The sequence below is a fragment of the Pinus tabuliformis genome, chromosome 4_2 (genome assembly GCF_031772625.1).
Source record: "Pinus tabuliformis cultivar Carrire ecotype Pingquan chromosome 4_2, CPIR1, whole genome shotgun sequence".
NCBI lineage: Eukaryota > Viridiplantae > Streptophyta > Pinopsida > Pinales > Pinaceae > Pinus > Pinus tabuliformis.
This window is the reverse complement of record NC_142304.1, coordinates 1,067,741,716-1,067,767,874: the sequence shown is the minus strand read 5'-3', so window position 1 is coordinate 1,067,767,874 and position 26,159 is coordinate 1,067,741,716. Positions and strand designations below refer to the sequence as shown.

Sequence of the window (26,159 nt, the reverse complement as noted above, 5' to 3'; positions counted from 1 at the left end):
TGCATCACTAAAGAGGGGGAAAAAATTAAACAACATGGAACTAATGAAAATGGACTCAAATTACTAAATGGTCTAGTGACCCAATCACTACTTTTCTTCAACACTTTAAAATGTAGAAGAACTTTGGCCTTCGCTAATGTTGTTGCAAGTTGTACTTTCATCACCTAATAAATATGTGAAATCTGATTGGGATTTTGGAATGCCAATAGTGCCCAGAAAACTGTCTTTGATGGATTGCAATGCGCCCACAAATGTCCATCATAGTAGGTCGTGCTTCAGGAGAATATTTTGTGCAAAGTAAACCCACATTTATGGATTGACTAAGGCAATTGAGATCCTTATCTTCTTGAGTGCTTTTACTAGTCCGCAATAAACTCTTGTCCACCATTTCCCCTAATTGATTTTGAAAATTGCTACCCACCCATTTTTGTAAGTTCATTCCTTCCACAAACATGGTGGGGGTTGGCTTCTTTCCAGTGAGCATCTCCAATAACACTATTCCATAACTATAAACATCACCTTTTGTTGTGACATGTCCACCCAATCCATATTCTGCATTCAAACATGCTCATCATAAGGTTTCAAATTCAAAATGTTTAATACAAATCTAAAACTCATAACATTGTGTAACATGCCATTTAGTTCAAATAATACCTGGAGGAATGTAGCCAACAGATCCGTTAAGTGCAAGTGTAGAGGTGAAAGTTGAATCTTAATCATTTGCAAGGCATATGGTTGCAACCGCAAAGTCTATTACATATGCTGTCATATCTTCCCCAAGAAGCACATTGTTTGGTTTCAAATCACAATGGATCACCTGCATGAAACAATGGTGGTGGAGATACACCATGCCTTGGGCAATGTCTATTGCTATATTCAACCTTTGAATCAATGTCAAGCCACTTTCCACTTCACCATCGGAATATAACCACTTTTCTAAGCTCCCGTTTGGCATAAATGGAAATATCAAAGCTTTCATTTGGAGGTTTGAATAGGAGGTTACCACTCTAATTACATTTCGGTGCTTAACTGCACCCAAAACTTTGCACTCCTTTTCAAAACTTTTGTTAGCTCCTTCATTTTCCAGATTGAAAAGCTTTATGGCAACCATCATGCCATCATTCAAAACCCCTTTGTACACTGTCCCGAAAGTACCCACTCCTAACAAGTTAGCATCACTAAATCCATTTGTTGCAGTGATGAGCTCTCCATAGGAAATTCTTCGGTGCCCCACATTTAAGGATGCCCCAACCTCTATAGGAATATTCCTCTTGAGATATAGTCTACACAAGATTCCTATAACTAAACACAATACAATAGTGACTACAATTGCAACAATAGATATGACAACTTTTTTCATATGAGAAAGAATTTTATGTCTATGAGTAGGGCATAGCGACAGATTTACCCAAGGTCCACAGAGACTAGGATTTCCCATAAATGATGTGGCACCAATCTTTTTGAAAATTCCACCTTTTGGGACTTCTCCTGACAAGTTGTTGAAAGAGAAATTCAATCGGCTGAGCATTTTGAGATTTGCCAATGTTGTGGGTATTCCACCTGACAAATTGTTGGAGGAGAAATCCATGTCCTGAAGACTTTGAAGTTCATCGAATGACACTGGAATCATACCTTCAAGTGCATTCCAAGAAAGATTTAGGTATTCTAGTTCTTTATAGCTTGCAAGCACACTTGGAATATTACCAATTAGCCGATTTGCAGAAATATCTATAGCCTGAAGCATATCCATCTTTCTTAGTTCCAAAGGCAAGCGACCCTCTAATAAATTGTTTGAAAGATTGAAATAGAAAGCTAAATTTGCAAGACTTGCAATTGTTGGAGGTATCTCCCCACTTAGCTTGTTGTATGAAAGGTCTAGCATTAATAAGTTCACACATTTCCCTACATTCTTGGGTATTCTATCTGATAATTGGGTCATATGAAGATCTAGATATCTTAGTCACTGGAGGCTAGTAATAGAACCAGGGATCCTTCGAGAGAGATTATTTTCAGAAATATCTATAAGCCCTAAGCTTTTGAGTTGCCCCATTTCTATTGGAATGGTTCCTTGTAAATTGTTTCCATTCCTATATAACCTCTCCAACCTTTGAAGCATTTTAAGTGAACTTGGAATTGCCACCGTAAAAAAATTATACTGTAAACAAAGAAATGTTAAACGTGTCAAATTTCCAATCTGTGCGTTTCCCCAACTAATGCATTTGTGCCCACGTTTAGGGAATCTAATCCTTTGGAGAGGCAGCCTATAGAAAAGGGCAAACGTCCCGTGAGATGATTGTAGCTTAAATCTAGTTCTCGTAGGGTAGAACAGTTGGTTAGCATAGTAAGGATGGGCAAGTTTGTGGTGTTGCCGCACACGGCAAAAAGCCTCACATTAGTATTTCTTCGTCAAGTACGATTCTCTCGAAATCATACAATATTCACGAAAATGTTGCCGTGAATATAGGCTACGATGGAATATAATATTTAACACCTATCTAGTTCAATCCCACCAGTGAAACCTTGATTTGCAGGCCAGAAGCGAAACCATGATGAAATGCATTCCGAGACAGAGAATCTTTTGTAGAGAATATTCCTTGATCCCTGAAAGATTCCCTGGGGAGGTAAATTTTCATTTTGTCAGAATGATATGAAGTTTACAATCATTTAACTAGAATTTCGCAGGGAACGCGATGGTGAAATAAAAATCACCATCTGAGCAGTAGATTTTCATATTCCCAGCAGAGCAGAGTCTTTGAAGAATCTTGACGGAATCTCCGAGATACCTTGGACGCTGAAATTCGCCAGAGTTAGAATGCAACCAACTTTATACTAAAAAATCTCAGAATCTCGCAAGGATCATGATGGCAAGATCATATTTGTGATCTAAGTTGCAGATCTCCAGTTAACCTTGAGAACATAATCTTTGGAGAATCACGGGGAATCTAAAAGATTCCTACAGGCCCAAATTTTGATGGTGTCAGAATTCAACAAATGGATAGTCGATTTTACACCTCTCGATGACATAAATTCAGTGGTGCAGTCATTTTTTGTAGATGAGCCTTCCATTTTTTGGTCAACTTCAGAGCTGCAGGTATATGAATCAATCATGTCATGTTTTCCTTCATAATTGCTGAGATGATGTATTATGTTTTGAGATCCTTGTTTGATGTTATGTTGTGGGATCGATTTTTCCACATTATGTGAGATGTATTTAGCTTGTCATGATATGTATTGTTGTGGAGATCCCTATGTAACTATGTTGAAGGGATACTCATTGCCACATTGTGTGAGATCATGTTAAGTGTTATGCTGAGAGGAAGCCTTCTTGAGTGAGAATTCCTGTAAGCGGAACGTCTCGTGGAGAGACAAGCCACTCTTGTTTGAGGGAATATGACCTTGCTATGACAAAGTGTTGTCCATGTACATCATCATCATTTTCAGCATTATATGAAGCGACCTCCACCATCTTGACACCAGGCCCGGAGACGAAGTCCACACTGTAGAAATTCTGCAAATTCTCTACAAATCTTACTCTAAGACTGTGTAGAAAATCTGACTGTAGATTAACCTGATAATGCAATATACCAAAGTAAAATACTATAATCTACTTCTACTATCAATTTTCTTTGCGGAAGCTTAAAGATTGAGCAAGATCCGAGCTGAACACATATAGCCAAAAGAAGAAGAATCAATGCACATGAAACACAGAAAATACTTAGGAGAAAGGCTCAACTAAAAACCCCACTATCTGTATTATCATACAAGGTGGAAATACATCAGAATTATACAAAGCCTTAGCTCTCACAACTAGCCAGCTCTCAGTACAATCCTCCTGGATGCTCACAGGCAATCAAAGCTTCTCACAAGCCTTCTCCTCTGCCCTCCAAGCTCCTATTTCCTTGCGCAGTTACCTCTGGGATGATCTCCTTCACCCAGTGTAACACTGCTCTAACACACTGTCAGAACTGCGCAATCCTCAAGGAACCTTCCTTTGACTCAAGGAAAATTTTAAGAACCCCCCCTAAATTTATAAATATAATAAATGGGCGAATCTCCATGGTATATAGGAAAAATGGAAGGCGATTTTATCAATAATATAATATGTATATATAATTTTTTGGCGAATCTCTCACCAGGCATGGCGAATATTTTACTCAATTATAAAATCTTGTAAGATCTTGGCGAGTCTTTCACTAAATAATAAAACTTTGTAAAGTCATAGTGAATCTTAGCATTATGAACTCTTAGAGAAGTGTAAAAATGGATCTATGCTGGTTTAATCCCCCCATTTAAATAGGCCACATTCCAGGTGAATACCATGGGTCAATACCATGTGCCATTTTGGTGAATACCATGGGTCAATACCATGTGCCATTTTTATTTTTATTAATTCTAATATTAGGGTTAATAATGGTTTTTTGCATGGTATTAATAGCAATCTAGTCCATGGTATTTGTCCCATAGTATTTTCCCCATAGGTTTCACCTAAATATAACCCATTTCTTGAGTGTTCGTAAATATAAGGTGAATTATGGAGTAAATATTTTTTTTTTTTATTTGTTTACCATACCTCTAGTTTATTTATATTTTTATTAATTTACCATACCTCTGTTACAAATATGGTATTTGGCCCATAGGATTCACTTAAATAAAACCTCTTTCTTGAACCTTCATAAATAGAACGAGGGTTATGGACTAAATATAAAAAGAGGTTTTATTTATTTACAATGCGTCTAGTTTATTTATATTTTTATTTATTTACCATACCTTTTGAGTAAGCATAAAAAGACGTTTTATTTATTTACCGTACCTCCACTTTACTTATATTTTTATTTGTTTACACCAGGTGACTTATGGAGTAAATATAAAAAATGTTTTATTTATTTACCATACCTCTCATTTATTTATATTTTTATTAATTTACCATACCTCTTTTATAAATATGGTATTTGGCCCATAGGATTCACTTAAATAAAACCTATTCTTGAAAATGGGCGAATGGATTCACTTAAATAAAACCTATTTTTGAAAATGGGCGAATGGAAGGTTGTAACTCCTAATTTCAAGGGCTAAATTTACCTTTTTTACCCTCTCCCTTAAAATAAGGTGGGCTATTTGAGGTGATTTGTAAAAATGTACTATGATACAAAATATTCGCCCACTAACAATTTAAAACCCCTTAATTTCGCCAAAGGGGCGAACATTCGCCCCTAAAATTATCCTTGCCTTGACTGCATGGATGAATTTCCTTTATAGGAAGATACATGCAACTGATAGTAACATGTCCTTGATATTTAGCTCAACTAGGTATTTCTCAAAATAGACATGCATGAGTTTCTGATGAGGGAATCTTCAGTTATCTGGAGTACACTAGTTGAGTGCATGCATGCATCAACTGATTGATAACTCATAATTAGTTCCTCAAACAGTTTGGAATTAATTTATCTGGACTTAACTCAGTAAACTGAGCTAACTAATTACAACTCAAATATAACTCAATCCTATCTCCTTAATTAAGGGATAACTGTTGCATGACTTCAGAAAGACTTCTAACTTGAATTTCTCCAACTAATCCATAATGAATTAATTAATTATTTCCAAGCAGCTGGTGAGACTAAATTCGAATTTTAATTCACAATTTTAATTCAAGGAAAAATTAAAATTGGAATTTCTGGATTGTATTTTTATCATTTCTTTTTGTTATTTTCAACACACACTGGACGAACTCCGTTATCAAATGTGTCGTGTTCATGATTTGTTGATCGTTGTCATGTTTCCTCTTTTTTAAGCATGCACATATGTTCTTTTATGCTCTTTAAAATACAATTCTAACAACATCACAGAAGTAAAAGATCTTGGATGATTCCGGTAGCTGAAGGAACCCAGATCAAGTTTGGTATTAGAGCGGTCTTCTCGCTGATGTGAATTGCGAGCGTGAACAATGATTGAACGTGCAGTAATGGAGGATGACAAAGACATGTATGAGGCCATGATCAGGATGTCCAAAATGGTGGACATGTTGTATGAATCTCATGAGAGACAAGAGAAAGAAAGAGCAGAGAATGATGCTCCATCCACACCTTCTAGTGTACATTCATTGCCTTCATCATCTTCTCATCATTCACATGAGGAGATCAACCATAGTCTTCAAGAAGATAACACTGAATTGAAGATGCTTCTATGAGAAGAGAAAGAGGAGAAGCATCAATTGCAGATTCAGTTGCAAGCCACAGAGGCAACCTTGGAAGAATTGAAGCGAAATGACCTTCAAGCAAAGGATGCTGAATTAAGGAGGCTTCTACAAGAAGAGAAAGAGGAGAAGCAGAGACTACAACTTCAACTACAAGCCACAAAAGATGCCTTGGAGGAGCTGAAGCGCAGCAAAGGCTTAGAAAATCCCTCATCACCTATTTTGAAATCGACATCTAAGAGACCTCGATTCAAAGGTTTGGGATACACCGAAGGAGAATGCTCAAAGGTGTCATATGCTTCCGAGACATTGTTGAAATTGTCAAGGAAAGAGAATGATGGGAATACATCACCATCATCCCGCGACAGTGTACATTGCAGAGAAAGAGATGAGGCAAGCTCTCATCACCATAATGGTACCAGAGACAACTAGGAAAGTTATAACAAGTCTCAGTATTCTAATGTTCATTTCGATTACAATCATGTTGTTAATAATGAACGTAATTCATGGCAACAAAAAAAATGTAGTTTTTGTGGTTTACATAACCATGTGATTGTTAAACACTGGAAGAGAATGGCAACATGAAAGAGGATGAAGCGTGAAAGGACTTCTCCACAGCAAGGAAATAAACATGTTAGGAAGATCTCGAGGAAGAAGAGTCATTGTAGTCATTGCAACAGAGGTGGTCATCAAAGAGCCATGTGTTGGAGGCTCCATCTAGAGCAACGTCGCAAGGACAAAACACTCGTGCAGAAACCAGTCAGTGAAAATGTTCAACAAGAAAATCCACCACATTCATCATGGTTCACTTTGTTGAGTAAGAAATGGTTTTTCTAGATTGGGTAGCTTGTCATGGCCTTATTTTTGTAAATCATGTATTGCAGTTTATATTGTAAATGTGATGAGGTGTTTTCCATCACTTGTTGAAGCAACAATAATATTTTGGCCTTATTTTCATAGCTAGGGTATTATTTCTATTTTGATGTAAACTTGACCACATAGTATGTTATAGATCTAACCCAGAAATATATGATAATAGAAATAAACCCAAGAAATAACCAGATCTGAATATAGATAGAAATGTTTCTTTATTGATATCAAACCCTTAAGGTAGGGAAACGCCATACATTCACTCCTTAAGGAAGGAGAACACTCCACAAGCCATATGCCTTTTCATACAATATTCCTTGACATCTCTCAATGTGGAGTCTCTAGCCTCTATATAGGCCTCATACATACAATATCATGGTCATTACCATTGTTCCCTCAATACCATCTATCTAATACCATGGGCTTATTACATTATTGCTAACTACTTGTGGTCCCTTACATGATACGGGTTAACCACCTTATTTATTACTATTGCCCATCCCATTATTATTCCATTGGGTACCTCCCTTTGTACCCCATATTATCCCCCTAGGTATACTACATTCCACCTACCTTAACATGTTTCGTCCTCGAAACATGGGAAGAACACAAATAATAAGAAATACTCAAAAGAGTAGTCCACTGGTACCATGCACGTGCATCTAGCCATCCAAGAGAAAGGTGAATCCTTGATCCAGCTGGTGCCTCGCTTGCTTGAGATGGAAGTTGACTGTGGCGGCTCTTCTGTGTTGATGTGTAGTAGGTGGATCGTCGCTCCTCTCTATCTATCATGTGGGGGTTGTTGTCCTTGTGGCTAATTCATTGCCATCTTGTTGGTTGTTTTCTTGTGGGGTGATGTGGGTGGTGATATGCTGAAGTTTTAACCAACAGTGGAGCCTGAGTGGTATCTGGTACATGTTGTGGTGCCTGCTGTTGTTTCTTATCTTCCAATATTACTTCAACCACTGAGTCCTCATCTGATGTATCAGTACCTGTAACCTTTTCTGCTTCAACCTCTGTTTGTGTTTGATTGTCGATCATCAAAGGCTCATCATCTGATGTGTAAGTTTCATTAGAGCTTTGTGCTTCTACCTCCATAGTCTCTGCTTGGGTCTTAATGGAAATATCCTGCAATGTAATTTTCTTCTTTTTATACCAGAGCTTCAGGAATTTCTTCTGCACATTAATATTGACAGTACCCACAGATTCCATCTAAGGATATCCTAAAACAACATCCATGTTATCCATATCTGAAGTGTAAAAATCACAATGCAACACATACTTATCCATCGAAAGCTTCAAATCTTTATAAACTTGCACATCCTCATCATTAACCTGTGTGTTTTCAATGTGTTTTGCTGGCACTTGCAATTTTTTTTCCAAATTGACATTTATGAGATTTTTCTTGCAACTAGGATTTATAGACACAATGATCTTCTCCTTCTGAATCAATCCATGAACTTGCAATAAGGAGATACCAGCAGAAAATAACCCTTTAGGTTTCTTGGTTTCCTTCTTTCCTGTAAAAATAAAATCTTTGCTAGGTTGTGTGCCTGTATATGTGAGCTTAGTAAGAGGACCCACAAAATTAGATTTATGGTCAAAGTGGTCACAAATAGATTTTGCGAACATCTGCCTAGTAGTTGTCCTTGGATGGCATTTTTGATGACATTGCCGCCATTGCCATCTTTCGTGGTCCAAGTACATGATTCCCACACTCAGCTGAGTCGCATCATCTATGTTGTGATTCAATGTGAAATATTTCTCCATTTGTGCTAGCCATGTGGCTGGATGAGAGCCACCAAATTTATACAAGTCCCTCAAATTCTGATCTAGGCCCGCCATCACAAAAAAATTTGGCGAAAATTTGAAATGGCCATAATTCAATCAATATTGCTTAGAATCCCTATTATGACCTGTTTTCAGAAATGGAACAACCATTCTGCATCATCCCATGTGATATAAATCCCAATCTAGGCACTGAAATTTCATATCCGCGCTGCAACTGTCCCGTCGTCACCAAAAAATTTCTGAAAAAAACGCTGATTTTAAATCAGCGATATCTCCCTCATCCGGACTCCGATTCGACTGATTTTTTTTTGAATTGGGTATTTTTCATAAACAATCTAGATCTGGAATTAGATTCTTCAGATTGTGCACCAGAACATACAGATCTGCGTCGCAAACCCGCCGACCCGAAAAAATGTCTGCAACTCAACTGATTTTTAAATCATCAATATCTCCCTCATCCGGACTCCGATTCGGCCGATTTTTTTTTGAACTGGATTATTTTTTCATCAACAACCCAGATCTGCAATTAGATTTTTCATTTTTTGCCCCAAACCATACAGATCTGATCTGTAAATTCGCCACCTCGAAAAATGTTTGCAACACCACTGACTTTTAGATCAGCGATATCTCCTTCATCCAGACTCCGATTTGGCCAATTTTTTTTTCTGAACTTGGGTATTTTTTCACAAAGAATCTAGATCTGCAATTAGATTTTGCAGATTTTGCCCCAAAACGTACAAATTTGATCTTAAAACTCACCACCCCAGAAAGTTCCTGCAAAAAAAAAAAAAAAATCTCCACTTTTGCCTTAGAAAGTGCTCTGATACCACTTGTTATAGATCTAACCCAGAAATATATGATAATATAAATAAACCCAAGAAATAACCAGATCTGAATATAAGTAGAAATGTTTATTTATTGATATCAAACCCTTAAGGTAGGGCAACACCATACATTCACTCCTTAAGGAAGGAGAACACTCCACAAGCCATATGCCTGTTCATACAATATCCTTGACATCTCTCAATGTGGAGTCTCTAGCCTCTATATAGGCCTCATACATACAATACCATGGGTCATTACCATGGTTCTCTCAATACCATCTATCTAATACCATGGGCTTATTACATTATTGCTAACTACTTGTGGTCCCTTACATGATACGAGTTAACCACCTTATTTATTACTATTGCCCATCCCATTATTATTCCATTGGGTACCTCCCTTTGTACCCCATATTATCCCCCCTAGGTATACTACATAGTATGTGTTATAAACTCATGGAAAGTATGGGATGACTTGGGTCATTTATTGGTCATGTATTTGAGTATGTAATTTTCAAAAGATTGTGTTATAGGTTTGCAGAGGATGCAAGTGTTGGATCATTGCTTATGGCTCCGAAGAACAAAGGTGAAGGAGAAGGAAGGGTAACATATCATGACACTTGTGGTGCAGAAAATGTATAAAGTTGCAGATTATTGTCATTCTTTTGGAGGACCAAAACCTCCTCAGTGGAGAGGATTGATCCAGGTGGCTCCAGACACATGCAGAAGTCCAAGAGGGCTCAGAAATGGTCAAAATTCAAAGTGGTCAGATTTCTCTTGAACCAGCACCAAATCGAAGTGCTCATTGCTCTGATTCCAACGGTGTGAACGACACTCAAATCCGAGCTTGTATGGAGAAGATAGGGCTAGTCAAAGTTCATAGTTGACTTGGCCAAGTGGCAGGGTTAATGGACCTACAAATTTCACCGGCAGTGGTCGCCGAAATCGGGCCAATGAAATGGCGAAATTGTGGGATGGTTGGTTTGCCTAATAACCCCTGAATCAGAAAAAATCAATTAGGTTGCTTTTAAAAAAACAAAATAATATTTAAAAAAAGGGGGTGGCGGGCTCTTACCCCCGCCACCACCGCATGGATACACACCACATATATTAATAGAAACCAAAAGATATGGTTGGGGGGCGGACCACCCCCGGCGGACCTACCAGCCCCGATGGAACCACCATAACAAAAAACATTGGGACAGGGCCACGTGGAGTGGACCCCGCCCACCAACTAATGCCATATACGTACGCTGACCACTCATGCAATGAAAACAGGTGGAACGGAACCATTAGCTGCCAAGAATTTTAAAATTATTTTCCATTTAAATGAAACAATTCGCCAATTTTAGAGGGTGCGGAATTTGAACCCCAACCTCCATTGTCTCAGAGGACTCCACCACCGTTGAGCCACAGGGCTCAGCGTTAGTTGCTTCGCCCTTGAATTGGTACTTAAACTCACAACGCGCAGATGCACAAAGGGAGGAGTCGATGCGGAAACCGAGTAATAATATTATTTTATTGCATGGTAACGGAACCATGATTTGTAGTCCAAAGGCAGAACCATGATGGCACACATTCTGAGATAGAGAATCTTTTGCAGAGAATATTCCTCGATACCTGAAACATTCCCTTGGAGGTAAAATTTCATTTTGTCAGAATGATATGAAGTTTATAGCCATTTTAACTAGAATTTTGCAGGGAACGCGATGGTGAAATCAAAATCACCATCTGAGGAGAAAATTTGTAGATTCCCAGCAGATAAGAATCTTTGAAGAATCTTGAGGGAATCTTACAGATTCCTTGGAGGCTGAAATTCGCCAGAGTTAGAATGCAACCAGCTTTATACTCAAAAGTCTCAGAATATCACAAGGATAATGATGGCGAGATCATATTTGTGGTCTGAGTTGCAGATCTACAGTTAGCCTAGAGAACATAATCTTTGGAGAATCACGAGGAATCTGTTATGAATAAATATATAGGAGATAATGTAAAATACTGCATTATTTTACATTATTTCCTATATATTTATTCATAATAGAATCTAAAAGATTCCTACAGGCCCAAATTTTGACAGTGTCGGAATTCGACAAATGGATAGTCGATTTTACACCTCTCGACGATAGAAATTCAGTGGTGCAGTCATTTTTTGCAGTTGAGCCTTCCATTTTTTGGTAATCTTCAGAGGTGCAGGTACATGAATCAGTCATGTCATGTTTTCCTTCATAATTGCTAAGACGATGTATTATGTTTTGAGATCCTTGTTTGATGTTTTGCCACATTATGTGAGATGTATTTAGCTTGTCATGATATATATTTTTGTGGAGATCCCTATGTAACTATGTTGAAGAGATACTCATTGCCACAGTGTGTGAGATCATGTTAAGTGTCATGCTGAGAGGAAGCCTTCTGAAGTGAGAATTCTTGTAAGAGGAACGTCTCGTGGAGAGACAAACCACTCTTGTTTGAGGGCATATGACCTTGCTATGAAAAAGTGTTGTCTATGTACATCATCATCAATTTCAACATTATATGAAGCGGCCTCCACCATCTTGACACCGGGCCCAAAGACGTAGTCCACACTGGACGAACTCCATTATCAAATGTGTTGTGTTCATGATTTGTTGATCGTTGTCATGTTTCCTCTTGTTTAAGAATGCACATATGTTCTTTTATGGTCTTTGAAATGCAATTCTAGCAACATCACAAAAGTAAAAGATCTTGGATGATTCTAGTAGGTGAAGGAACCCGAATCAACGATTAAGGCGAAGAAGTAGAAAGGGAAAGCTTCCCATTCCAAATTGGATTCTTATCATGGAGGTAAGAAGAAATACATGATGAAAGTTAAGTGCTTTCATTGTCATGAGATGGGCCATTTTGCTACAAATGTCCACTCAAGAAGTTCAAGAAGAAGTCCTCAAGAGGAGCGGTGGGTATCATCAATGATGGGAAGTGTATGGTACTTAGATAGTGGAACTTCATTCCACATGACTTGCGACAAAGATTTATTCAGTGACTTGGAGGAGAAAGATCTCTAGATGGATATCAAGATGAGTGACGATGGGAAGTATAGCGTTACTGGATTGGGCACGATTGCTTTTCAGAGGGAGCATGGGGCTCCACTCACCTTGAAGAATGTTATGTATGTTCCTGAGTTGAAGAAGAACTTGGTATCTGTTTCCATGCTTGAGGATAAACGCTATGATGTGATCTTCTTAAAAGGAAAGGCGTTCCTTCGACACATAGCCATGGGTCAAGTAAAGAAGATAGGGATTCAGGTGAAGAATCTCTCTAAGCTAGAGGTAGAGGAGTATGTTGCTTTGAGCACAAAAGCAAAAAGGATGTAGAGTTGAGACATTAGCGAGTTGTGGCACAGGCGATTGGGCCACTTGCATCATGGGGCTTTGAAGATATTGCAGAAGATCTCTATCGGTCTTCCCAAAGGTACGCTTGAGCAAGTTGATACATGTAAGGGGTGTACTTTGGGAAAATACACCAAGTCTTCCTTTCACTACAGAGACATTTGAGCTAAGGCTACTCTAGAGTGAGTCCATTCAGATGTGTGTGGACCATTCTCGACAACATCCACAGCCAAACAAAAGTATTATGTTATATTTGTTGAAGACTTTTCTAGAATATGTTGGATATTTTTCATGTAGAAAAAGGATCAAACCTTCACAAAGTTTTGTGAGTTTAAAGCATTGGTGGATAAAGAGTCGAGCAAGAAGGTTAAATCTCCATGGAGTGATAACGGTGGTGAGTATGTCTCAGGTGATTTTAAGAACTTCTGTGCAGCAGAAGGGATTAAATATGTAGTATACCTGGGGGGGTAATATGGGGTACAAAGGGAGGTACCCAATGGAATAATAATGGGATGGGCAATAGTAATAAATAAGATGGTTAACCCGTATCATGTAAGGGACCACAAGTAGTTAGCAATAATGTAATAAGCCCATGGTATTAGATAGATGGTATTGAGGGAACCATGGTAATGACCCATGGTATTGTCTGTATGAGGCCTATATGGTGTTGCCCTACCTTAAGGGTTTGATATCAATAAAGAAACATTTCTATCTATATTCAGATCTGGTTATTTCTTGGGTTTATTTCTATTATCATATATTTCTGGGTTAGATTTATAACAAAATAAGAGTTGACGGCACCCCATAACCCTCAGCAGAATGGGGTGGCCAAGAGGAAGAACATAAGCATAGTAGGGGTAGCGAGGGCGATGTTTCATGATTAGGGCCTACCACTACACTTGTGGGTTGAGGCATGCAACACAACCATTTATGTTCAGAACCGTAGCTCACATTAGATACTTGAGATGAAGACACCAGAGGAGGCTTATTCCGGTAAGAGTCCAGATGTTGGTTACTTCAGGCTTTTTGGGTCATCGGTATTTTTCCATGTGACCAAAGATGCATGGAAGAAGCTTGAGTTGAAAATAAATTTGGGGATATTTGTGGGGTACACTAATACACCTCACAACTATCGGGTGTACTTGCTGACCAACAGGATGACAATGGTTCACAGGGATGTCAGATTCGATGAGGAGAAGGTCATGCGAGTTTCCCTTGAGAGGGAGCTTGAGCTACATGTGAATGAGGAGATTTTAGCTCCTAAGGTTGAGGACCCTTAGATTGATGTGGAGCAGCCACATATAGAGGATCTGGGAGTGTAGACATCCACTCAGGCAGAGTCTTTCAGAGAGGGAAGAAAGCGCACCAGAGAGGCTGACAGATTATTGGATCATGCATGGGAGAATGTGGGAACACCCACTTCTTAGTGGAGGCAGAGGAGATCACCTGGGAGGTACACTAGATACATGGCTCTAAGGGGCGAATGTGTTGTGATAGAGCCATCTTCCTTTAAGGAAGAAGTGCAGTAGCCGGTTTGGGTTGATGCCATGGTGGAGGAGTATGACTCCATAGTTTGTAACAGTGTTTGGGATGTGGTCCTGAGACCAGAGGACAATTCAGTGGTGAGATCCCATTGGATTTACAAGGTAAAGCAAGTTGCAGATGGTAGTGTGGAGAAGCATAAGGCTATATTTGTGGCCCATGAATTTTCACAGGTAGAGGGGATTGACTATGATGAGACCTTTGCTCCTGTTGCAAGGTACTCGTCAATCAAATCTATATTGGCACTATCAGCACAGATAGGTTGCAAGATACATCAAATGGATGTAAATACAACCTTCCCTAATGGCATGATTGAGGAAGAGGCGTACATAGAGAAGCATGAAAGTTTTGAGACCTTTGACTGTGAGTCACATGTGTGTCATCTCAAGAGAGCGTTGTATGGGCTAAAGCAAGCACCTCGTGCTTGTTACACCATGATAGATAGCTACTTCACCAGGTTGGGCTTCACGAAGAGTGAAGCAGATGCGAACCTATACCACATAGTGGTGGAAGGTAAGTTGTTGATCATTGTACTTTATGTTGATGATCTCATACTGATAGGTGATGATTAGTTGATCAAGTCTTGCAAGGAGGACCTTGCAAGAGACTTTGAGATGAAGGACATGGGGCTCATGCATTAATTTCTTGACATGGAGATATGGCAGGGTGATGGGGAGTTGTTTGTGTCTCAGGGCAAGTATGCCAACAAGATACTCAGGAGATTCTGCATGGAGAGCAGCAAACCCATGGAGACTCCTCTAGTAGGTAACTGGAGGAAGGAGGATGCTACTTCAGGGGAAACAGTGGAAGCTATTGTTTACAAGCAGCTTGTGGGTTCACTCATGTACTTGGTGAACACATGACCAGATATGTGCTATGCAGTTAACCAACTTAGTTAAGAGATGGTTGGGCCTACCAAGTTATATTGGAAGGCAGCAAAGCATGTGTTGAGATACCTCAAGGGCACTTATCAATATGGATTATAGTACAGACGAACAAAGGGAGTGAAGCTTCAAAGCTTCACCGATGCATATTGGGCAAGGAGTCCATCCGACCGAAAGAGCACATAAGGAGGGATCTTCAGTATTGGGTCAACGACAATTTCTTGGTATAACAGGAAATGGAGATCGGTTGCACTCGGTTCAATAGAGGCATAGTACATGGTTGCAAGTCAGGCAGAACATGAGGCCATCAGGATGAGGAAGATCTTGGTTCATTTGTTTGGTCAGTAGATGGATCCAACTGTGATTTACTGCGATTATCAGAGTTGTATCAAAGTCTCTAAAAATCCAGTTTTTCATGATCGATCCAAGCATATTGATATCTGATATCATCATCTTAGAGATTTTATATTGAGGTGGATTATGTTTTTAGAGTACATTCCCACGGCGGAGCAAGATGTTGACATTTTGACAAAGGCATTGTCAAGATGTAAATTTGAGTTTCACAGAGACAAAATCATGGTAGTAGATAATCTCTTTCTTGTTGAGAGGGAGTGTTGAGAAATGGAAACAAGAAATTCCAGTTTAATTTGTCCTTGAATTTAAACTGTGAATTAAAATCGAATTCTATTTAGCAACTTGTAAATAGTTAATTAAGTTTAATTAACTTAATTAGCTTAGTAATTTCGAGTTGGAAGTCTTTCTGAAGTCATGCATATGTTATCCCAAAGTTTTAGGGGTCCAGGTTGAGTTTAATTGTGAGTTGTAATTAGATAACTCAGTTTACTAATTCTTGTGGTTGCACCCTCAAAATTCTTGTGATTGCGATATGCGATGTGGTTTGGCCCATGTGGAAAGAGGATAAGGGAGGGTCATCGTGAAGGCTTTAACACATAAAAAACCTTTAGCAACTTCTCCGTCCAACCATTGGTTTGAAACATAAAATGCACATAATCATGCAACTCGCCTTCTGCCACCCGTCTGCCTTGCTTTGGGCCCAAGATATTGGGTGTTTCCCTGATATGCACATTTATAAAACATTGATTACAGGCCAAATCATTTGTGGCCTTTAATAGTTTATTACAATCTTATTCCTCCTTATCCCCCATATATGGCCTTTTAAACTCAGGCGTTTTCTCTAACCCCTTGCCTCCTTCTAGCGTTTCTTCACTCTTTGTGTCGGGGATATCTTCCTCCGAGAGGGGAGTTGGTTCTCTGTAATTGTGCTCCCCCCTATATGTTATTCCTGTGTATGGATTTTCTTATGTGATGAATTTTTTAGCCAATTGTTTTCAAGCCAAACCCACAGGCTGAGCCAAGATTAAGGCTCTGATACCACTGTAAAATTCTGCTTAAATAACAATGTAAATTCTTAATACTTTTTTGGGTGTGAAACTATGCTTAGTGGCGAATTTCTTCGACAGTTCAGGTAAACACTATTGTAGGTGCTCATTGTAGACTACTAAATTACATTTAGGGAATAATATGAACCACAAACTTCTGAAATCACATACACACTTCTTATGTCAGCTCAAAAAAAATTATATAATTCATACAATGAGAAACTGACCCGAATAAAATTATTCTATTCAGAATTCAATGAATTTAAATAAGAGTGTGAACCTAGTTATTTGATGGCATCCAATATAGTCACACAATCGCAACACAGGTGGATGATACTCCAACAACAACATGAGAAATATACTATCTGTCTCAGCTCTAGTACACATCTCCGCTGGAAGATAAGGTAAAGGTAACAACCACTGATACGGTTAACAGGTAGTTTGGCACCTTCAAGTTTAGACCTCGACGCAGTCAACATAGCACACGATACGAATATTTCCAGGATAAAATGCAACAATTATCTCGCCCCTCCTCAGTTGTAACTCGGTCCAGAAATCGTGTGGCTTCTCGTCCATCATCAACAGTGAGGGATTTCCTATTTCTCCTTAGAATCACACCCAACAATTAAACTTCTCCCCATATCTACATTCAACCTCCCACAAATCACAAATTTGTCAAGATATGGCCCTCTCGAGACAAGACACGTTCAACAATCGAAGGAAGTGGCCACCGCCTGAATTAAATGAGTGATGTGATTTCCAAAACTCGTCCCGGAACCTATAGATTCAGTCACGCAAGCCTCTTCCATTCTATTTATTTAAAGAGATATGAAATGACCCCACCATAAAATATGCAACTTGTTCAATAATGCATGGGTCCAATGAAGCTAGAGTATTTACTGATATTAATTTTCCATGGACTCTTCATTCTCCATGAAGCCTTCAGTCTGTCATAGGAGATGGGAAAATGCAGTATAATAATATAAAACAATTGATAAGCTTGAATACCTCAAGACTTCTCAGAATCATTCTCCATTGAAGCTCTACAGTGAAATCTGAGTGACTGCACTCTCAAACTAGGGGGTCTCATTGCAACACCAAAGTCTGCTATGGCAGCTAGGGCTCCAAAGCCCTTAGCTTCCTCTCCCAACTCTCTCCAAGAGCTCTCTCTTCAAACTCACACAATGCACAAATGCAGGGAGCCTCCTCAATTCCCTTCTTTAATGAGTTTGGGATGGCCTTTTCATCTTCTCCTTCCCTTTTGTCTTTTCATCTTCACCTTCCTTTTTGTTTTTCTCTCTTTATTTATTTTTTTCATTTTATTATATTCACTTTTAGAAAGCCACTTTATGATACTTTCACTTTATAAGGTTAAAGTGACCCCCCCAGTTTCCTAGGAAATATAATCCTTTTCCCTTCTCTAATAAAGTCTCCTTTGGGAAAATTAAGTCCCCTTATAAAATATTTCATCGCTTTAGCCTACGAGAACCTCTCTAGGATAACGGGCTCCATCATAAGCTTCCTATGGGGACAAAAACATTACACATCCAATTTCTAGTTATGGAAGTGGGGTCTACTAACTAGACATACAATGAAACCCCTTAGGGACACCAAATCACCCAGTTATCTGAAAAATCCCACTAGTGATCAATCTGTGAGTTAAAACTTTCTTTTTCTCAGGCCTTGACCCCAAACCACGCCCTTTCTAAGTTGTGCATGTAATCGAAAGCTTTGACCGCACACATGAGCCTTCCTCCATGCGGTTGTAACCAAAATTATCTAGTTATGTGCCTACGGTTGTGAGATCAGTGCCACTTTTTCAGGGCTAGCATACATGCTACTTCCTAGAACAACCCAGAACTTTCCAGAATCAAATCTAAGGAAATTACAAGACTACACAAGATGTACTAGGCTTAAAACTTTCCCAAACATATGATAATAATTTCATCAAACATATGGTAAACATAGAAGCTACATGTCATGAATGCATATATAATCATGAACTTCTTAACTTCATCAAAGAATCATCAAGAAGGCTCAATGCCCTCTCAAGCTAGCTGCAACAACACTTGTTAGTCCAGGCATACATTAACCATTCAATAACTTACCAAAACATGAACGAGATCCATAGAAAGAGAACATCATTTAACCATGCATATAACTAGCATATAACCATAATAGAATCCATGAAAAATTAGCCATGAGTTCAACATAATAACTAGTACATTTACTCATTATTCTCAATAGGAACCAATATAGAAATACATATGAAAATTCCAACCAAGTCAGGGACTTCCATGTACCACCCGACCATAAATTGGGCTGAACCAATTCTTTCCTTCAGTTAATCACCCTCGTGCCATATTCCAAGCATGAATGTGGGATCTCATGGGATAAAACAAGACATAACTGAATAGGGAATCCATAGGTTAAGCCACCTCCACCCTTGAGCTACCGTGATCTCACCTAAACCGGTCTAAAGATCACAAAACCAAAACAATATTGGATGCCTTAGAAATACTTTAACATACCCAGACGAATTTTTCTCTCCACCCATCTGTTGAGGAATTCCACGAGAAAACCATCTCCACCCCCAACTCTTGGGATTTTCCTGAGACCACCTCACCCAGATCCAAAATATTCTGGAAATCCAAATCTCAACCAAGAATGAATCCCATCACACCATGGCAATCCAGGAAATGGAAAAGAAAGGTTGAAACCACTAGAAATCTAGGCAAAACCCATCCCAATGACAACAAATGAACCAAATAATCAAATGCATGTAACATGCATTCACATCCCGGTAAGGAAATTACACATCCGACCTGTTACCTGCAAAATCTTCGTGTTGTAGTTGTTGTTCCAATTTTATCCTCACGCTCACTTCCTTTCCTTGGCTTTCACTTTACTTTCCTTTGGTTTTCCTTTGATTTCATTTTCTTACTTTCTTGCTCTCTCCTCTTGGAGCCCTCTCTTCCTGAATTGATCCAAAGACAAAATTAACAAAAGTTGTGAATTGTTTCTCTAATGCCTTTTTATCATTGATTTTTAGTCTCTTATTTTCCTTTTTCCTTTTTCTTTCGTTTCCCTTTATTTTTTCACTAATTTCCCTTGCATTCATATTTTTGTCTCTTCATCTTCCTTTTCTCCTATTTTCTTTAATTAAATTCCATTTATTGTCTCTTTTCCTTTGCCAATGCCTTTGCTAATTTCCATAGTCATTAATAAAACACAAGTGATGTCCACTATAATATTTTCCCACCATTTAGCGTGGAATATGTGTCCCATGACCTTGGTTATTATTTTTCTTTTCTTTAGTACCCTTTATTACATGAAAATTTAACCCAGGGCTATTACACTATCCCTATGGAACTATTGATGAATTTAGAGACCATGACATATTTTAATTTTTCTGTCAACAATCTAATGATATGCATGTCCAATGATTTCAGAAGATTTCCAATAAAATATAGAGGTGCATCATATTCATTCCATATAGCTATAGATACAAACATTGTTGAAAGAAAACAACACAGTAGAGTCGATGTCATTTTGGCACTAGGAATTTCCTTAGGATTTATTTTAGCAAGTTTCAATATAATAGCATTTGCATGTATAAGAAAAAAAATTGGTTTATAAATAAGAGGTCCTCCAGATAAGGGAAACAAATGTTTTCTCCTCTTTCATTTGGGGTAGATTCATTTTCATGGGCCATAGATGTAAAGCTTGCTAACTCAAAATTAGTGATGTTGAAGAAATCCCTTTTGAACATGACATTTTTTTATTAGTTAAATGAGACTTCTCATTCAAATAAATAAACATTGATAGAAAGAAGCAAGACATAGACCTATCTATAGGTTTATTTTGGTAGGTGGTCTCCATGTGGTCATTACTATCTTGGTTCATGAAAAAATACTTAATGATGTGAAGGAAGAAGTAAAGTTTGATTTTTTTAAAGATAAATAACCCTAATATAGTCCCTCTAGTTGGTTATTGTTTAGCTAAATATCAATGAATAGCAATTTATGATTTTATGGAGAATGAAAATATTAGTGAATAGCAACTTTTTATTTTATGGAGAATGAAAATTCACATTATTGGCCTCACGGTAACCTGATAGGTACACAAGACCCAAGCGTATTGGAGATATGCCGAAGGGAAATGAAGGACAATACTCTAAAAATATGACAATGGGATGGCGAGTACAACATATAATTTCATTGGGGACAACTCATTTCTTGTACAAGATCATCATGCAACTGTAAAAAACAAGATAATTAGCATCAAGCTTCTTCTATGCAAAATATATACTATATGTGTTGTTAGGCCTCAAATATGCCCATGTTTTCATCATTCAATACCACCATTCATAACCTATATTCATGTACTATTACACTCATTTCACACCATAATTCCATCACGTGTCGCCAATTCACGTCTTACGCCTCATGGTTGATTATCATTATTTTTCTTATACTTTCTATGATTAAAGATGATTTTTCCATGATTTACTAATGAAGGTTTTGCTAAGTTCATTTTTCACAGCATTCCATCGTCGAAATTCTTCACAAGTCAGTTGAACTAGTTTGTACAAGTAGAGTACAGGAATATCCAATTTGGGGTTTCGACATTTCAACACGCTTCCGAGAAAAACCGAGGGAGGTTATTGTCCAAAATAATATTTTAGTACCTTTACATGTGTTGGATTGCACCCAGGTCGCATATGTGGGTCCCTAGAAGCTAATTAACAAATCTTCTCAAAATGTGCACAATTTCAAAACTTCCAAGTTTGACCTCGATTTTCGTGCAGAAGGAGGTTAATCTGAACAATATGGGAAAATGGGTTTGTTAAACATATAACCAATTATCAATGTCAAAAACAGTTTCTCCAGATTCGAATTTTTCTAAATGTTATAAGCGGGTCTTGGAGGCAGTGTTATAAAAGATGATTGTTTTTCCAGAGTTCTAGAATCTTGCAAAAAGAGCCAAACAACCAACTTTGGGCATGATTTCCAAGGATCTTTATTTGAATGAAATAAATACAAGAGAGTTTTTTGTTTAAAATATAACAAGTTAGGTTCCCTCCTAACTGTTTTCCAAAATTCGCCATGGTTAGGAAGATATGCCAGTATCGTTGGGGCCAGTTTGTTAAAATTGTTCAATTTTCCATAATTGAGGAAAATGACTAATTCGCCTTGTAAATCTTATAAATGGCTCAACCATGGTTTGTATTGTAAGATTTGGAAGTTTGTAAAAGGAAGAGAAACAGGGAAGGAATAAAGGATGGATTGAAGCTATTTTGTAATAATAATTGAATCTTAATTGAATTTTTCTTCATCTCTAAATTATTTGTAAGTATTATGACTATCTTTTGAATTTCATTTTTATTGAGTTAGTTTAGGCTTGCTCTAGGAGTCGCAAGAGCCCACCACAACTAGAAACAAGTCCTTTAGCTTATCTGTGAATTTCATAGAGAAAGTTGTTGCGTGAAATCTAGCATCATTATGTACTTAAAACTCTGTCTTGTAGATTTGAAATTAGAGATTCTAGAATTCATTCAATTAGAAGCTTTCTTGTTTTTCATAGCATAATCATTTCTTTGTAAGAGCAAGTATGAGTGTGAATTCGATTGCGCAAGTAGAGATATCAGTTTAATGCAGATTGATTTGACTTTCATTTACTTTTGAATTTCGATTATGAGTTTCCTAATCATGAAGAGTGATATTTCTTTCAAATGATTTATTTCAATTAGATTAGGAGTCTTGAATTGAAGGTTTTTCATAGATTAAGTTGCAATGAGTTTCTTGTAATAGATCTTTTAAGTTAGAATTGCTATCATAGGTGTTCTTTTTGAGCAAGTGTATGGCATGTTCTTTTAAGAATTTCTTTTATAGCAATAAAACAATAAATTGATTTCACACTCTAATTTAGGTTAGATGCTCTGATCCCATGTTACCTACGCTTGTGACTCGAAGCTTACGAGTCCCAAATTGATAATTTAATGTTGGAATTATAACACACATAATTTCCCCAACATGTGTTATAGTGTGAAATCGAATTTTTAGGTACAATAAGGAATGTATTAAAACCAACTTGGAAATGAAGTCCATTAACTAAGAGAACCATGTTGAACATCAATATAGGATTAAGAGTAAACTATCATACATAACTGATGAGATCAATAGTCTGAAGGACAACTTCTTACTTTCATTTTCTTAACAGACTCAATTTTTTATTGGTTAATAAGGAGAAAGAAAGAATAATATGAGAGTTGGAGGAAAACCATTAGTAAGGGGGAAATAACACTTTGGTTTTGTTATTTCAGGTTGGAATCCACTAGTTCATGTTTGACTCTACTTTTACGTAATTTTAATCAAGTCATAATGTATTTGACAATTGATTTTGGTAAAATTTTGTTTCTAGAATGTTAAAATATATGATTTTATGAAAAGAATTCTCTATTGATTGGCAATATATAGTCACATGATCCAAGTTTTTAGCTTGTTTTCAAAACATTGATTTAGTTGCAAACTCTCTCCCTATCTTGATTCTTTTTGTAAGATTGTATTATTTAATAGAATATTTCTCCATATCAGAAAAGAAAAATTAATAAAATACTTATTTGTGCCTAAATAATGAAAAGATGGGATGATAAATTTTAATTCTTAATATATAATCAAGGTCTAAATCTCCAACTCATAATAGTTATTTCGCTACTCAACTTTACCAACTCTTTAGGAAAATGTGTTGAACCAAATTCCTTATAAAGCTATGAAGGTTAGGTGTTTATTGTAATTCCTAACAAATTTGCAAAAAATGTAGTTGTGCCATGTACATAATTATCTTATTTCACAATTTTAAAATGAAAGTGTTACCTTGTAGTGGATTAAATATGTGGAAAAGTATAGAAAAATGGATCTTGGTCAATACTTTCTTGCCATTTATTTGAATTGATTACTTCATGAATGGTTATAGAAACAAAACCATTGATTCACTTTTTAATCTCTTAAATCACATACAAAGCTCTTGGTATATTTATATGGCCTGGAGGACATAAGTAAAACCATATTGTAGTGCATGGTGTAGTGTAATTGTTAACAAATTTGAGAAAGAAAAGTAGTTGTGCCATGTACATATTTATCTTATTACAAAATTTTAATTTCAAAATCTTTTTTTATAAGGAGTAACACATTAAATATGTGGAAAAGTATAGAAAACTTATTCTTGGTCAACATGTTCTTGCTCTTCATTTGAATTGAGAATGGTTGTGGAAACAAAATTTTGATATCTTAAGCACATGCAACGCTATTGATATATTTATATTTCCTTAGCAACACAAGTAAAGCCGAATTGTAGTGCATTTTATTATAAATTTAATAAGATTTAAATGCACAAATTTTTGGTAAGAGACCAATAGCAGATTTTATAGTTGTAGAAAGATTTTGTTCTTCAAAACTTTTATGCAACTTTATTTTCATACTCACATGTGCCCAATAATATACATGGATATACAAAGTGAAAGGAATGAGACTAATAAACAAGTTGCAACACTAAAGAGAGGGGTATAAAACTCAAACTACATGGAACTAATAATAGTGGACTCAAATAACTATATTGTATAGTGACTCAATCACTACTCTCTTACAACACTCTAGAATGTAGAATAACTTTGGCTTTCACTAGTGTTGTCACGAGATGTACTTGCTCCACCCAACAAACAAGTGAAATTTGATTGGAATTTTGGAATACCAACAACACCTTGATAAGTGTCTCTAACTGATTGGAGTGTGCTCACAATGTCCATCATAGTAGGTCATCTTTTCGGAGAATCTTTTGTGCAAAGAAAACCCAAATTTATGGATTGATTGAGGCAATAGAGATCCTTCTTTTCTTGAGTGCTCATACTAGCCTCTCTCAATAAACTCTTGCCCACCACTTCCCCTAGTTGATTTGGAAAATTGCTACCCACCCATTTCTGCAAGTTCATTCCTTCCACAAACATGTTGTGGGTAGGCTTCTTTCTAGTAAGCATCTCCAACAACACTATACCATAGCTATAAACATCACCTTTTGTTGTGACTTGTCCACCTAATCCATATTCTGCATACAAACATTCTTACATAAGATTTGTAAATCAAAGTATATAATAAAAATATGAAAGTCATATCATTGCTTGAAATTCATATAGTTCAAATAATACCTGGAGGAATGTAACCCATAGATCCCTTAATTGCAAGCGTAGAAGTGAAATTTGAATCCTCATAATTTGCAAAACATATTGTTGCAATCCCAAAGTCTATTACATATGCTGTCATATCTTCACCAAGAAGCACATTGCTTGGTTTCAAATCACAATGGATCACTTGAATGAAACAATGGTGATGCAGATCTGTCATGCCTTGGGCAATGTCTATTGCTATATTTAATCTTTGAATCAATGTCAAACCACTTTCTACTTCACCACCAGGATATAACCACTTATCTAAACTTCCATTTGGCATAAATGGAAATATCAAAGCTTTTATTTGGAGGTCTGAAAAAGAGGTTATGACTCTAATCACATTTCGGTGCCTAACTCTGCCCAAAACTTTGCACTCCTTTTTAAAACTTTTGTTAGCTCCTTCATTTTCCAAATTGAGAAGCTTGATAGCAACGACCATGCCATCATTCAGAACCCCTTTGTACACTTTCCCAAAAGCACCCACTCCTAAAATGTTGGCATCACTAAATCCATTTGTTGCAGTGATGAGCTCTCGATAAGAAATTCTTTGATGCCCCATGTTTAATGATGTGCCAACCTCTATAGGAATATTCCTCTTGTGATTTAGTCTACACAAGATTCCTATAACTAAACATGATACCATAGTGAGTACAACTGCAACAATAAACAAGACAACTTTTCTCAAATGAGCAACACTTTTATGCTTGTGAGTAGAGCACAAAGACAAATTTACCCAAGGTCCATGGAGACCAGGATTTCCCATAAATGATGTGGCACTAAGATTTTTGAAAACTCCACCTTTTGGGACTTCTCCTGACAAGTTGTTGAATGAGAAATTAAATTGGCTTAGCATTTTGAGATTTGCCAATGTTGTGGGTATTCCACCTGACAAATTGTTGGAGGAGAAATCCATGTCCTGAAGACTTTGAAGTTCACCAAATGACACTGGAATCATACCTTCAAGTGCATTCCAAGAAAGATTTAGGTATTCTAGTTCTTTGCAGCTTGCAAGCTCACTTGGAATATTACCAATTAGCCGATTTGCAGAAATATCTATAGCCTGAAGCATATTCAT

At 37.2% G+C, this 26,159-nt stretch overlaps 2 protein-coding genes across 2 annotated transcripts; both read right to left on the bottom strand.

The window, feature by feature from the left end:
• Window positions 1-712: 712 nt before the first annotated feature.
• On the bottom strand, window positions 713-1,882 carry LOC149173320 (putative LRR receptor-like serine/threonine-protein kinase At3g47570). The gene has a single exon (XM_089426658.1). It carries the CDS (start codon window positions 1,880-1,882, stop codon window positions 713-715), a length of 1,170 nt encoding a protein of 389 aa, XP_089282784.1.
• A 78-nt stretch (window positions 1,883-1,960) lies between these two features.
• Window positions 1,961-26,159, bottom strand: LOC149173319 (putative receptor-like protein kinase At3g47110). Its single transcript, XM_089426657.1, has 3 exons — window positions 25,064-26,159; window positions 24,833-24,963; window positions 1,961-2,155 (listed from the first exon to the last, which is right to left on the bottom strand). The coding sequence occupies exons 1-3, from the start codon at window positions 26,157-26,159 to the stop codon at window positions 1,961-1,963; spliced, it is 1,422 nt and encodes a 473-aa protein (XP_089282783.1).

Excerpts from the sequence above, each read along its gene's own strand:
- LOC149173320 (XM_089426658.1), bottom strand. The coding sequence starts at position 1,882 with ATGCTAGACCTTTCATACAACAAGCTAAGTGGGGAGATACCTCCAACA.
- LOC149173319 (XM_089426657.1), bottom strand. The coding sequence starts at position 26,159 with ATGAATATGCTTCAGGCTATAGATATTTCTGCAAATCGGCTAATTGGT. Across the intron at positions 24,964-25,063 it reads TATGGGTTACATTCCTCCAG|AATATGGATTAGGTGGACAA; the intron begins GTATTATTTGAA and ends GTTTGTATGCAG. Across the intron at positions 2,156-24,832 it reads GAATGAACTTGCAGAAATGG|TATAATTTTTTTACGGTGGC; the intron begins GTGGGTAGCAAT and ends CTTTGTTTACAG.